General features: G+C 38.4%; 1 protein-coding gene across 1 annotated transcript in view; it reads left to right on the top strand.

Annotated features, from left to right (window-relative positions):
• Positions 1-15201, top strand: part of LOC122816739 — a 1006513-nt gene that overhangs the window by 487048 nt on the left and 504264 nt on the right. Inside the window, exons 24-25 of the mRNA XM_044089733.1 lie at positions 432-637; positions 7815-7909. Of these exons, the coding sequence (XP_043945668.1) occupies positions 432-637; positions 7815-7909 (301 nt within the window). The remainder of the gene's footprint in view (positions 1-431; positions 638-7814; positions 7910-15201) is intronic.

Genomic DNA, 15201 nt, shown 5'->3' on the forward strand with positions numbered 1-15201 from the left:
CTGTACACAATCATGTTTATCCCCTGGTGTTTAATATAATCATCTCACATGCTTAGCACAGCATTTTTCTGCATTATGCTTAGGCATTTTATACTTATACGTTTGTCATTTAAGCTTTCATTTTGCAAATATTATTTTATATAGTTTTGTTGTTTTTATTATGATATACCTCATTGCTGTTTACTGTGCACTAATTATTTCTATAGTGCTTACTTTAAGTGTAAACATTCTAATAAATCCTGAATTTTCATTCAATTTGCCATAAATGTATGATTTTTAATTCAAATGGACCACATCATTTTTTAAACATATATGGAACTTCCTTCTTTTTTCTTAGCATAAAACATGAAAAATCGGAAATAAGACAGTTCTGCAGTTAATATTCTTTTAAATATTTTGGCTGTAATTAATTTTTATTTCCATTTTTTCAGGAATACTTGGTGCATGTACCACAACTTGACGTGGCAAAGCTTATGCTTCAAAGATACATGCTTATAATTTCCACAGAAAGTAATACATATAATTCCACAACATGGGAAGATATATTTGACAATGAGGTGTTCTACTTCATTTCTGTCTTCAGTGAAACAACACTGCAGTACATAGTTGTTGACAACTGCGCTCAGCTTGAAGCCATGTAAGCAAAACTCTTTCTGTGTAGCCATAATTAGACAAAAAGATCAGTGTATGTAAACTTTCATAAAACAACAGTGTGAAAGTTTAGTGGCACAAATAACAAGGAAAAAGTAAGTTTACACAGTGTCAGTGTTGTGGAATTACTAGTCAGTGACATAGGTTTAAACTTATCCCTGACTTGGGGGATGACGTGTGCAGGGCATACGGAAAATGGCATAGCATTCATTTAAAGGCAGGAACATACTTATTCATCTATCTATCCATCCATCCATCCATCCATCCATCCACAACCTCATTTTTCCCATTTTTCACACATGGGGTGAGGGTGTCACTTGAACAGTGAGATTCATCTAGAGTCAAGGTTCATACCACCATATAACTGCACAAGTGAAAGGAAGACACATACCAGTAACCCTGTTTTTACATTGCACAGATCTTGGGATTTGTGTAAAGGCAAAGTTTATATCTGCATTTCCTTGCATTGCAGCTTGGGATATATTGGGAATTAAGAAAACAGAATGTTAGCAGTACATATGGAAAGAGAACCCTTGACTGCTTTGATACAACTGTTTGATAAAAATGCCTTGTAATTTGCATTGCTTTGAAAAAGTGAAAACCTTGTGAATCAATTTTGTAGTTAAATCGTCAGAATATGTAGCTTACTGGGTGAAACAATGTACTTTTCACCAATACAAGAAACTTACACTATGTAATGTAAAAAAAAAACTGCTAAATCACTGAGATCCTTAGTTGTCTAGTCAGGACCATACTGGTGTATTGTTGCCTTGCCCCCCACCCCCATCAGATATGTGAACATGAAACAGATCTTTTCAATGTTTGCTCCTCTGTGCTCCTCTGTGCTCAAAACATGACCATATTTTCAGCTGTAGCCCCATACTACTACAGAAAAGAGTATTTGGAAGAGATTTCCTAACTCTCAGCATGTATAGATCGTTTTTTTTTTTTTTTTTTTTTTTGCATTCGTTGTCCCTAATGTCTAATGATCATTAGCCATCTCTTATCCAGTTTACCCATTTCCTACCTCATCAATGAGGCAAGACTCAGCTGAGAAGGGGCCATCATGAAGGTAACCATTAGGGTTGTTTTAAAGGTTTTGACCCTTGCCTAAGCAACAGAATGGAGATACGCAATTGCTGACCACACCAGGCATCCTTGACTTCCACAAAGGACACAACAGAGTAGTTTAGTACCAAGGCACATGTATTTTACAGAACTCATGTATAAGCCTGGGTGATATAATCCTTTATTATTGTGCAAGAACCCTTGGAATAGTAAGTATGAATAACCATAACCCTTGAGCAGGTATTTATATGTTCAAAAAGCAAACACACATTGAAGATGCTGTCCCCAGGAATTGTACACAGCAACCTGAATGCTTTTACAAGTAAATCACAGTCAGTAACAAAGCTGAAATGTTTCACAGCATTTTAGTTGGTAGTTAAGTGCTTTCATCTTCAGACTTAATTGTAGCTGTGCAGTCTACAGTGGAATGATTACCTTCCTAGATTAGGATATCATACACTTCCTAATAAGTTGTGCTATAAAGGACTTTCTAACAATAGCTGACATTTATTGGTGCAACAACTGCTCATTGTCCAAATACTGTATGTTCCCAGGTACATCACGACTCAATTTTGATGTAATAGTTGCAGGAGACATCTTGCTTGCTGAATGATAAAGTTATGCAATTTTTAGCATTCAGTTTTAGGCTCTGGTTTTGACACCAGCTATTTGTTTGTGACAGGCCTTCCTGAAGGATGTTGATATCTTCTGGAGAGTTTATGGTGGCACCACATTTACAGTCATTGGCAAACATTCTCAATCATAAGCCCTCAACATTTGCCTTGAGCTCTGAGAAGTAAATGGCGTGGAAGGAGTGGCCTGAGGACTGAAACTTGGGGTTACTCTTCTAGTGGCAGGTCTTTCGGTAGAGGTAGACCCATCACCCTAATTTCATAGGGTCTGTTTGATGGCCAGTTTGCTATCCAACAAGTTACATGGGGCGTAACATTTATCTGGATAACTTTCTTAACTATGCCTGAATACGGGATGGCACTTAATGCTTCCTTGAGGCCAAAATATCTGGTATAAACATTTTTCCCACATCCACTGCTTTAGCAACCTTCTCAAAGAAGTCAGCCAGGTTGATTAGGCAGGTTTTACCTTTGGACAGAACTGAACTGGCTTGGGTCAATGTTTTGCAGGTTGCCTGTGTGCATATTTATTAATTCCATAGTGATCCTTTCTATAGCCTTACAGATGTGGCTACTCAGGATTTCAGGTCTATAGTTACCCAGATCAGTTGATGCCACACCTTTGTGAAGGGGTCTGACTGTTGCAGTCCTCCACAAGTTTAGAATAACCCTGTTTGGAAGCTTGTATCTAAAAAGATCTGTAGGGAGTTGACAGGTCATGCTTCAGGCTGACCATTAGGCATCCTGGTATGTTATCTGGTCCCATAGATGCTGTATTCTTGACCTTGGATGATGCATGTAGCACTTGTTCCTTGGAAATTTGAAGGGGAAATGTGAACAGTGATAAGAGAACTAAGCAAGAGGGGGGAATGTGGCGTGATGTTAGAGCTAAATTTATCTTCTAGTAGATTGGCTATGTCTTCAGGCTTAAGAGTATTTAATATAATCTACTATTAGTGTAATGCAATTTTGAACCTTATTTCTGTGGTTTCTGATGTAGCTAAAAAGGCTTTGTGATTGTCTTTTTCCTGTATTACTCTTTTTACCTTGTATTTAGCTTTGGTTGATTTAATCACAGTCCAAAGTTCTTTGTTAAGCTTAGCAAGAATGTTTTGGCATTTGCAAAATTAGATTTGTTTTTACATGCAATATGTGTTTTTGTTATTGTAGAGCCTGCTTATATTATGGTTCTTTCATAAGGGTTTACTTTTAAAGTTGGCATTGCAGTTATTGGGAGGGGCACAGATGCTTTGTGCAGTTATTACATGTTCATAGCAGGATTCTGGATTTGCAGCATTGTCCTCAGGGTGGCAGGGGAAGATTGAATTTTGCCATATAATCAGATTTAGTAGATTTGCTTTGTCATAATCTCTGGATAACAAGCTATTGCAGGATGCTTCCTTCTTCAGTCTAATAGCAAATATGACTGACTTATGGTCTGATTTGACTAGGGGAGAGTGTTACAACTGGAGGGGAACAGAGCTGTCTCATATGGGTAAGAACCAAGTCCAATTGGGGTCAGAATAGCTGGACAAGTGAGTCTATATTTATAAAGTCCAAAAATCACTGAGCATACATTTTTGGGAATGTATAAGTTTCCCATTTAGTGAAGAGGTAGATGAAGTCCCCTAAGAGAATGGTGTTTGGCTGAATGGTTAGAGTTAACATATTAGATATGTAGTTTTCATAGGACAAGGAGTCAGAGAGGGGGTCCTGTCGTTGGCCTCAATATGATATGAGGTTTTGTTAATGGTAAGTTAGACTTGGAGGAGTTCCGGGTCACTATCCTGTTTAAAGAGTCTGAAGTTATAGTTTTGTTTTATGACTATAGAGACACTGCCACCTTTAGTGCCTTCATCTAGTGCGATGGATCTGAACATATAGTAGGCATTGAAATCTTGCACTAATATTCTTGAAGCAGGTCTCTGAGATAATGCATATAATGATGCATTGTAGGATAAGGTGTGCCTGTAGGGACTGTAGTTTTATTTTTAAGCTCCTAGTGTTGATCAGTCATACTTCTATATTTTCTGAATTTTGTTTTGCTATGTTAGAAGCCTTTGTAGATTGGTAGTGCCTAATAACAGGCAGTATGGTGTCGGATAAGGTTTTAGCCAATATCTGAAAGCCTTCTGGGGACAGTTGCAGGTCATCCCTAGCAAAGCAGTTAGGACTGTCTAGCATGTCCTCCCAGGCAGCTAGATATTGTTCCCCTATCAAATGATACCAGGAGCAAAGACAATTGTTAAAGTCGGTCATTTTTGTTCATATTGTGGCATCATTCAAGGTGAAGGTAAAATGCTGCTCAAGGCTAGGTTCATATCTGCTATGGTCACATATTCTGAGAGCTACATCATGCCTTTCTTTATATAGTCCAGGGAGATGTGTCTCAGGTCATTTACTCCCACATGTACTATGACTGTATCATAAGTGCACTTGTGTTATAAGGACATGAATGCATAGATGATTTGCAATTCATGGCACTCAATATGCAGTTATCTGTGATCTTTTCTCAGCCTGTTAGGGGTGCACCATTGTATCTCACTATGGAGTCACCTATGATTAGGAAGTTGGACTGTGTGTAGGTCTGCCTTATCAGCTTCTGATTGGAGTCATTGAGAGCTTAGATGCATGTTTCATGGTGGGTGCTGCCTGAGGTGAGAGTTTGTGAGGTTGCTGGGGATAGTTGTTTCTTAGGTTGCATTCAGGTGGCCTTTGTGGCCTGAGTAGGTTACTTTTAAAATTCTCAGCATATGTAGGTATATGTGTTTAGTCTATATCATGTATGATAGGTATAGTATGGTATTATATGTTACTGACAGTCTGTTTGCCATTTGTAGTGGCTTTATGTGGGAAAGTTGCCTTCAATAACATTATATAACTACATATCTCATGCACTATGATAGTTTGTTTAAGTAGTAGATGGTAGTCAGTAAACATGAGACAATTGTTAACATTGTCTCACGATGCCCATTTCAACCAAGCTATCTACAAAGACAGTTGTAAAGTATAGGTCTATGGTTCCAGGTGCTTACTGATGTGGGCTGAAGGGAGAAGTAGAACCTATGAGGTTTGGAGTTGATAACTGGAGGAGCTATCTGTCTTGAAGAGAAGATAGTGTTGGTCTTAACAGGACTGCACACAACATGAAATCAATATTCCTTAGCTTCTTCTCTCAGCAGAAGCAAAGAGTAGTGCTAATCCCGAGCTACTTCGGAGAAGGAGTGATAAGCCATGTACTGATGGGTTAAGTACACTTGCTGCAGTCTTCTCTTTTTGTATATACCCTGGATAGAACCTATAACTGCTGAATGCAAAAGAAAGCCAATCTGCACAAAGGCCCAGAAGAGGGTCTCACCAAAACTGCAACCAGACCACTCAGTGAAGTCTCATACACACTGTTGTGCCGGAGAAAAGTAGGAAATCGGTACCCCTCTTCTCCTTCTCTCACCAGGAGGAAAGCATTAGCACTAGTCCTAAGCCAATCGCAAGAAGCAATCTTCAGGCTTTCCAGTGATTGATAATCACTAGGAAGGGCAAAAAATAATGTCCCTCTGCTCTTTCTCTCACTAGGAGTAAAACAGAAACACTAATCTGAAGCCGATTCCAGAGAAGCAGTACTTAGGCTTTCCGGTGATTGGCAGTTTAGTCCCAAATGTTATGGATTTTAAAACTAAGATGGAAAATGGGATTAATACTCAGACTATTACAGTGTGAACTAAGTGAGTGGGATGGTATGAAACAGAGTCTAACTCAAGTGTTAACAGTCTAAGGAGATGGCCTTTTCAGTCTGATCTCTCAGTACCCAGTAGAAAGAGCAGAGGAGTTGTGACTGTGAGGATCTTCCAAGGCCAAGGATTACAGAAGGGGTGAGCAGTTCAATAGTCACAAAATTACAAGAACAATTGTAACTGGGCAAGTGAGTGGGGAAACAAAACTGATTTAAATGGCAAGAAAAGTGCAGCAGTAGAAACATGCTTTCTTGGATGCAAAATGGAGTCCACATTCTTTGTTGTAAAGTTCTGACCAATAATGTTTACCTTTCCAGAATTATAGAAATCACACCCTACTCTCACCATAGATAACTCATTCAGCAGGTAAAAATGACTATTCTGAGTTTAAAAAGTGACTTAGCATAGCATTTAAATGGTGATACACAAATTAATCCACTTAACCGCATAAGAAAAAACAATGCAAATTGCAAAACCAATTCAATTTATAGCTGTAGCTCAGATTCGTAGTACAAATTGTAAAAATGCAGAAAAATGAGATAACCCAGTCAAAATTGATTTGAATATACAGACACAGCATATGAACCCACTGAAAAAGGAATGCAAATAATAAAAAGCATTCAATTAATAGTTGTACGTTCTGATTTAAAGAAAAATACAGTAAAATTACAAAAAAGAACCACAAAAACTGATTTAAATAGTATGCAAAATGAGTCCAAATGCTTTATCTAGTTAAGCTTGTGCCCAGGAGCGTCTGTATGGCAGGCCCTCCCCTTAGATTGTTAAAACTTGAGTTAGCCTCTGTTTAATACCAACAGTTTCAGTGCATCTGGAAAAGTAACAGGATTGCTTCTGCTTGGAGCTGTGTCATAACTTTACAGGGTGCCAGTCCTGGAACTTGATCCACATGAACCCATTGCTATATTTGATGTTTCCAGGACCTCTTCCACATGACGTTTTGGCACATAAAGATGGGGACAGCATCTCAGGACTCAAGCCACATGTTCTGCCCTCCACACTCCATAATACCAGTTAAAGATGCTTTTCTCTTTCTTTGCCCCTTAAAGCTACTACCATGCCCTCATACCTCTCAGCTTCTATATTCAAGAATTCTGGGCAAAGTTAAATCTAATGGTGGGGATTAAGGCCTAACATCAGAGTCAATTTATAAATATTCCTTTAATTCACTTAAATTGCTAATATAAAACAGGTTTTGCATCCATCAACATGTATTTTCTGAACCACGGGAAATATGAAACTTTAATATATTGCATTAATTCTGACTGTAAACCTTAGTGATCTACCAGAAAAACAAACCATTTATGATGGACAGGACAAAAACATGTGGCAAAATCAGTTAAAAGGTATATGCTTGTGTCTGTGCCACTCCCAATAGTTCTGCTTTCCCATTTTTCATTCTTCGCTGTTTCCTTTGTATAGTTATTAGTCATATGGAACTGAGTTGGGTGAAGTTGACAATTTTATCCTTCTATAGAGTTTACAAATGCATCAAGTCCCATGCTTTCATCAGATGGGCACAGGTAACTCTGAGCCTGTAAAAGGAAACAGAGTTTTAGTGACAGCGAAGTTCAGTGATTATCTAGGACATTTGTGGAAACAACTTCATTGTGTGATGATTGTTTGCATTGTCATGATCTTAGGAGTATACTCTGTAGCAAGATGAGGAACTGATTCATCTCCCTAATCATTTGTCTTTTTTACTTCCTTGCAGAGTTCATGGACTCGGTATTGGGTATGACGATATGTCACTTATTTCATTAATAGATGTTGTGGCATGGATTACGTCTTCCCTCAACAAGATAAATGGTAAAGTAAATACCTATCTCAAAACATTCACTTGTGTGCCTGAGATGTAATATTAAAACTGTAAAAGTATGACATAAATATGGTATGTCCTAAGTTAACCCTGACATAACTGTTTTTGTAAATTTTATGCTATGTTCTGATATGATAGCTGCACGTTGTATTGTGATGCATATATGTTATTTAAAAAGCTACATATGTTTGGAATATAAAACAAAGACTAGAAAAATGTGTTCTCTGAATTCTGCATACTTACTTTTTTTTTAAGGAAGGACATCTAAACGGTGAAAATGAAATTACACCAAGTGAAAGAAACATCTGAATGAGTAAATGTAGGTGTCATAAACCTGTCAATACACACATACAATTTTAGGAACAAATCTAAGATTATAATTTTAGAACAGCAGTAACAGGGAGACAGAGGAACATTCAGATAGGAAAATGTTTGTTATAGATTAATGTTCTTATATTAATGCTAAATTAATGGGTTAGTTGAATTTGTAATGCCTAAATTGTCCCTCATGTCATATTTACATAATGCTTATTCCCCTCCTAAGTCTTATATTTAGGAGCAGTTAATTTCTGTCATTTAAGAATTAAATCAATTAACTTAGATGGTTATTTGACAGGTCATGTTAAAAAAAACATAGCTGGCAGAAACTATACTCGTCCACTGACAAAAAAAACCTCTGAAATATACAGGTGATGTTTCCTTTTACTAGACCAGCACAGGTTTTGCAGGTGTGTGGCTGTGCATTATGTATGTATGTAGTGTAGTGTACATATGCATATAATGATCTCTGTTGTTATTTTGAAGAATTTTTGCCATTCACCTTATCAGATCTGCCACAGGTCTTTCTTCTTCTTTTCTTTCCTTATCTCTTTCTTTGAGGGTTTCTTCACTTTCCCCTCTCAGACCTTCATAAATCATTCTTCTTTTAACTTCCCCCTGTTTTTTCCCATTTTAACCAATGGGGTTCTCCTTTTCATCTTCTCTTTTTTCTTTTTTCTTATATTTTCCCCTGGGTATTTGCTTCCTTCCTCTTGTCCAGCTATTTTTCTCTCAGTCTGATGTGTGCCCACCTTTCATTTTGTGTAAATCCAAATTCCTGCATGCATTCCTGTAGGATTTTGAATACAGACTGTCCTCCTTCTCCTTCCTTAATTCCTGATCTCCTCTTAGTCCCTTTTTCTTCCATTTTCCTAGTTGTTTCTTCCCTATGAAAGTGCCCATCCTTTCTTTCCATTGTCCCCATGTCTTGTTACCCCTTCTGTTTAGTGCTTCTTCATTCATTCATTTGCATTCCCCCCTAGCCTTTTGTCTCCTCCTCTTCCTTTTGTCTCCCCTTACTCTCCATCTGCTTAAGTAGGTTGCATGCTAATTTCAGTATCTCATTTATCACAAACATGAATCCTGGTATACATGCATTTCATGCATAGTCCCTTAAAGGGATTGTGCATAATGTAGCTTGTTTGCTGACCTAACAGTAACACGATTCATAGATCTAAATCATGCTGCTGACCAGGCTGTACAAGAGCATCATCCTCCGGAGTCCATTTAAGGGACAGTGCACAATGCCATATTCTATCTATGGTGCTCCAAGGCATGCTTCTTGATCTGCAGTCATGGCAGATAGCCATTTATGAAATTCTTACCCTCCATGGCCATCGCTACAGTCCAGAGTCCTAAACATATAATGATAATGTGGGGATCCTATACAGATAATGCTCCTATTGACTACAGCACAGTGTATCTCTACTAGGTCATTTGGAAAGTTATCCACTTGAGACCTGACCATATGCCACTGCAGCAGTGTTCATGAGTTGAGTATGATCCTGGATTGCATTTATACTTCATAGACAGAGTGCTGTGCTTATAGAATGCGGTAAGATTGTATATAATGTTTTACCCCCTTGCAGGAAAGTGCTTATGAATTGCAAAAGGCTTTAATATGCCATTCAATGGCATAACTGCCTTGTCCATGGTACCCAATGTTTATGAATAACATCTGAAGATAACAATATATTCCTCATTTTGGATTTATTAATTTGCTGACAGCAGATGAATGTTATGCTGTAACTAAAAATGGATAAAACTGTGTACAGATTATGGATCTAATTTTCAGGTTAAATAGCATAAATGGTAATTCTATTCTCAGCTTTGAGACCAAGGAGCAACAAAGAACATAGTGTAAAATAACACACCAGTGGTACTATGCAGCTTTTGATCTCACATGAGGAGGTCCATCCCCATTAACTACAGGATTAATGCCATCAGGCATTAGGCAACTCAACTTCTAAAAGTTTCCCATTCTACTAAATGTCTCACGTTTACATGTAATGCATGTGTGAAGAACTTCCTCTCCAGATCTATTTAACATTACTGCTAAACAATCAAATTAGAGAAACAGCCACAGGCTACAAACCTAGCTTGTGGTCATTTTTCCTTAAAATATAAGTAAGCCACTATTTTTTATTTAACAGCACTCCCCTGGCATTTTAATGCTATTTGCATGATGAAGAAAATAATTAAAAAATAATTATATATGTTTTACTATTTATTGTGCTCCTGTTCCTAGGCTTTTCAATGTTTCCTCATATTAACCTTTTTAATACCGTTTTTAGCATTGATGGCTGTTGGCCGGCCACGGTGGTGCAGCAGTTAGCGTTGCCACCTCACAGCAAGAGGTTATCCGCTTCGATCCTTGGCTGGGGTGCCTTCTGTGCAGAGTCTGCATGTCCTTCCTGTGGTCATGTGGGTTTCCTCACATGTTGTAGGTAGATTGGACACTCTAAATTGGCCCTAGTTGTGAGTCTGTGCATGTGTGTGCCTTCTGTGGAAGGTTGGGCGCCGGGCTGGCAACTCAACACTGTAAAACTCCACTGCCAATCATGAGCAAACAGGTGATCCGCTGTGGCGACCCCTAACCGGGAAAAGCTGAAAGAAGAAGAAGTATTGATGGCTGCTCTACTTTTTCATTGATTTCTGTACATCAAAAGAAAGTTTGTGTTTACTGTATCATTTTTCAGGGTTCAGTCTTCCTACATGGTGCACTTAGCAGCTATTTCTCATAATGTAGCATGCTTCATATAATGTGGTTGTGGGAATAAAAAAAAACACCACAAGACAAAATGCACAGGTATCTAGATGGGATAGCTGTTGTTTTTTTATTCCTAATATCCTAAGAGATAAAAGACTAAGTTAAAATACTTTGACAGAAAAAAATGTGAATGATTCCACAACACAAAAGGAAGTCTCATCTCAAGGTCAATCAAACTGATGTCAGGACCAGCTGTGATTAGAATGTTATGTGAACCTACAAAGCTAAAGAAAAACTCTGCATAGAGTTAAAAAACATAGACTTCAATTCCAGGTTCTTATGTCAGAAATTTATGTAAGGGTTTAAGTATATACCTGCTGTTACCCTAATTGTGGTTTCTGACAATTATCTTGTTGAGCTTGTCAAGTAATCCAGTATGACATCCTTCACTGATGAAGTATCCCAGTTAATGACATACAGTCTGCTTTCAACATTTCATAGGCCATTCCACCTAGTTAAATAAATGCAAAGTGTTTGTAGAGGCATTTGTCAGGGTGAAACAAAGGATGTCAGCTGCTTCATCTCCTTCTGTTTCAGTTACATCTGCCTACATTTCTTTGCTGATCCAAATTACACTGTTGCCTGGCCCAAGGAGGCTTGGTCTTGACCTTTTCTGTGCCCACATCAACATCAGAAGACCTATCAGTGTTGTTGTCTTGCTATTAGGACAGCAACCCTTGGGACTGACAACTCTGTTGTCAAGAATACTTTTGGTATTGATGATCCTGGAATCAACATTGCTGACATCAACAGGTATATGAGTCACTATGTCAGGGGAAATTGCTAAGCTTGTCACCAAATCCTTTGGTTCTGATGCAGCTCTCAAAAGTGTTCACCTTCAGTAAGTCAGTACTAATGTCCTCCATAGCAGACAGGATGTCATCACCGATGCAGTTACTGTAGATAGTTCTGCCCAATAATGACATTAGTCCCTATCTAAACTGCAAAATTCCTTTGCTTAAACTTCTGGCTGTCCCACCTGGTAATTTCTGACATGAATCCTCATGAAGGATCTTTCAACAGCTTCTGGCATCATCCTTTCATCTGATTCCCAGATCTATTACATCTGAGGACTAGCAGGAAAGACATGTAAGAGAAAGTGCAACTACTCACGTGTTGAGTCACCCACCTCAAATTTGGGTGATGGGAAGAGCAGAGATTTCCCACCCTCCTCCCAAAGGGTCTCAAGTTTGAGGAGGTCTTACAGATTATGAGGTGGAAAACTAATTGATAAAATGTTTAAAACTACCTACTACTACAGCATTCAATAATTGGGTCTATATTATTTCTTTGACATCTTAGGTTGTCGAATGCTCAAGGATCAACACCTAAGTGTTGAAGTTTCAAAATCGCAAATGGCCATATAAGCGAATCCTTTCCACAGAAAAGAATTTGCATGGCTGTTATTGGGGATTTGCCCTTTCCCCAATGTAGAGCGATCTCAGAGTTGGTATATTTAGTTAGGGGGGATGTGGGAGGCACAGCCCCCCATGTCAGGGGGTGTGGGGGGTGATGCCCCCACTATATTTAGGTTGAAAAGTTAATTTTATTCCTGGGCGGCCTAGTGAATTCTTTTCCAAGGAAAGAATTCACGTATATGGCCATTCACAATTTTGAAACTTTGATGCTTAGGTGTCGATCATTAAGTATTCGACAACCTAAGCTGTCATAGAAATAAAATAGACCTCAATAATCATGGTGCTGCGGCTCCCAACTCAAGGACAGTGGCTAGAATCCTCTTGCCTCCTATGGATTAGAATTTTTGGTCAAGAAAACCAAATCCTAACTTGACTGTGAGGGCAGCTGCCCTTAAAAAGCCCCATGGCCACGCATTCCAACCCCCTGATATGAAATCAAGGACTATAGAGTGATGTGAGAAATGAGTCTGAGGTCCTCCATTTTATTTCATTGAGGGCATTGAAATATATGTTCGATATGACTGAATCCCAGTGAGAGCTGATGAATGAGATGCAACCATCACTGAGCCAGTTACCAGATGGGCAGTTTAAACAAAAGTTACAATTTCAGTTGGCAGCTGCCTCTTTCATTTTGAACCTATCAATAAGGCAGACTTACAGCTTGGCTGATGGCACAGCTCAGGCTGGAGGAGCTAGGAAAGCAATGTACCATCATGCTTGGACCAACTAATAGATTTCGCTGAAGACACCAAGGGGACATCTTTCCTGTCTCCCTACATGGTGTCAAACATTTGGAGCTAATATAAGAGTTCACATCAAGACTATGGAAAAGGAAGCTCATATCTGAATAGTTATTAATCTAAGGTTTCATACTTTGCAATGCCCCTTTCAAGGAATGCAACAAAGCCCAATCAATCAGTTTTTTAGGTGTGGCTAGCAACAATAAAACAAATGTCTGGAAGGAGCCAGCAATTTTATAGCAACTTTCAGGATTATTTCCACTCAGAGATTAAAGTAATCAGCAACAGCAGGGGAACCATGGTCCTGTTGCAAAAGGGCAGCAGCAGAGATCCCAATACCATGTCTGACTGTACCTCTCTAGATGACATTTGATTCTGCACACCTCACTGCAAGGCTGTCCATTATACCTCTTAACTGTTCAGATTTTCACAGAATGTCCAGATTTTTGCCAGATATTTTTAGTCTGTTCCTCATAATTTTTTGGAGGTTTTCCAGCAAATCATTGATGAGCAAAGTCAGAAAACAATGAGAAACATTTAAGTTTTAGACTGCATACCTTTCAGAAAATTCATTCTATTGAAAAACCTGTTATTCTATCAACTTTCTAAGTTTATAAGAACAATACTTATAAAGTTTCCCTATTTTTTGGACTTTTGTCTGCCTATTATGTATGCCTTTGTCCAAATTTCTTGTGCTAAGAAGTTAAGAGGTATGCTGGTCATCACCACAAAATAGGTTGATAAGAGCAGTAATTTCCAGGGAATATATACAAATCAGTTTTATGATCCTGTCCCCAGCTCTACCCTATGCCCTTGCCTTATGTCCCACATTAAAAAGGTGTCTTGAACCTGAAAGAAAAAAGCTACCCAAAAAGTCTTACCTGACCAAATGGTTAGACTGTTAGCCAAAATGCTTTTTGACACATAAAAACAAAAGAGAGCCTAGATGTCCACTTTTTTATTTAAAAATGCCTGCTTTCTCATCAACATTGAGAAAGTTGGGTTTTTTTTTAGTTAGAAACTCTTCCATCCACCTCTATGTTTCACAAATATGTGTTTTGCAGTCATAGTATACCAACATCTGCATGGAGTACAAGTATTTCCCTACATGGAAGATTGGCTCCTTGCTACATCATTTCTTAGCAGAATGATTTCTGCCTGGAAGTATTTGATAAAACTCTCACTTTTTAAGAATAACAGTCAACAGTAACAAGTTAAACTTGGAGGCATCCTGACTGCTCACAGTCAAAGCATACAGACTGGATACAGTTGCACACAATATCTGCCTACTCATGGACAGGATTCTGACTCTTCAAAACTAGTCTTTCAAATTGGTCATTTCTAGTTTTACATAGCCCTTCTCTATGTAGCAACAACTCTTATGGTACTCTTTTCAGTGCTTTTGTGTAACTACTTCATTGGGTATCAAAGAGTTTTGAGGTTTGAACCTATCGATTTTAAAAGTTCAATGGCATCTAGGTTTGAAGCCAGTGTCTCTGTTCATAAAAACATCCAAAATCAGAAAAAATCATCTGAACAGGTTGTTGCACTTTCCAGATCTGACTGTAAACAACATATTTCTGATTACCATCACTCGAGTGGTTGTCACCACTGAAGCTTTTGCCCTAGGTTGAAGATGGAATGGTCAAGGTCAGATTGTTCAAGGATTGTGGTCATAATCAGTTGCCAGTTGGCATGTCAATGTTCTGAGGATGATGTAGTGTTTCTCACACTCCAAGCCTTTCAGAAATATCTGCTCCAAGATGTGTTAGACATTTATACAAACACAATGGCAATGGTTTGGTATATCAACAAGCAGGGTGGAACCCACTCCTATCCCCTTTGCTGAGAAGTGATAAGGGTTTTGGAGGGGCTATGTCACCCAACCACTTTCTGACTGCAAATCATTCTTCAAGAAACGAGTTCCTTAGTGGACAGGGTCAGTCATTGTCTTCTAATGACAGATGAGTATTCCCTTTGCCCAACAATAACAATAATGTTTTTGTCATCATCAGGAGAAGACTTAAAACAACATT

This window comes from Protopterus annectens, chromosome 12.part0, assembly GCF_019279795.1.
Source record: "Protopterus annectens isolate FY-2018-M chromosome 12.part0, PAN1.0, whole genome shotgun sequence".
In the NCBI taxonomy this organism is placed as follows: domain Eukaryota; kingdom Metazoa; phylum Chordata; order Ceratodontiformes; family Protopteridae; genus Protopterus; species Protopterus annectens.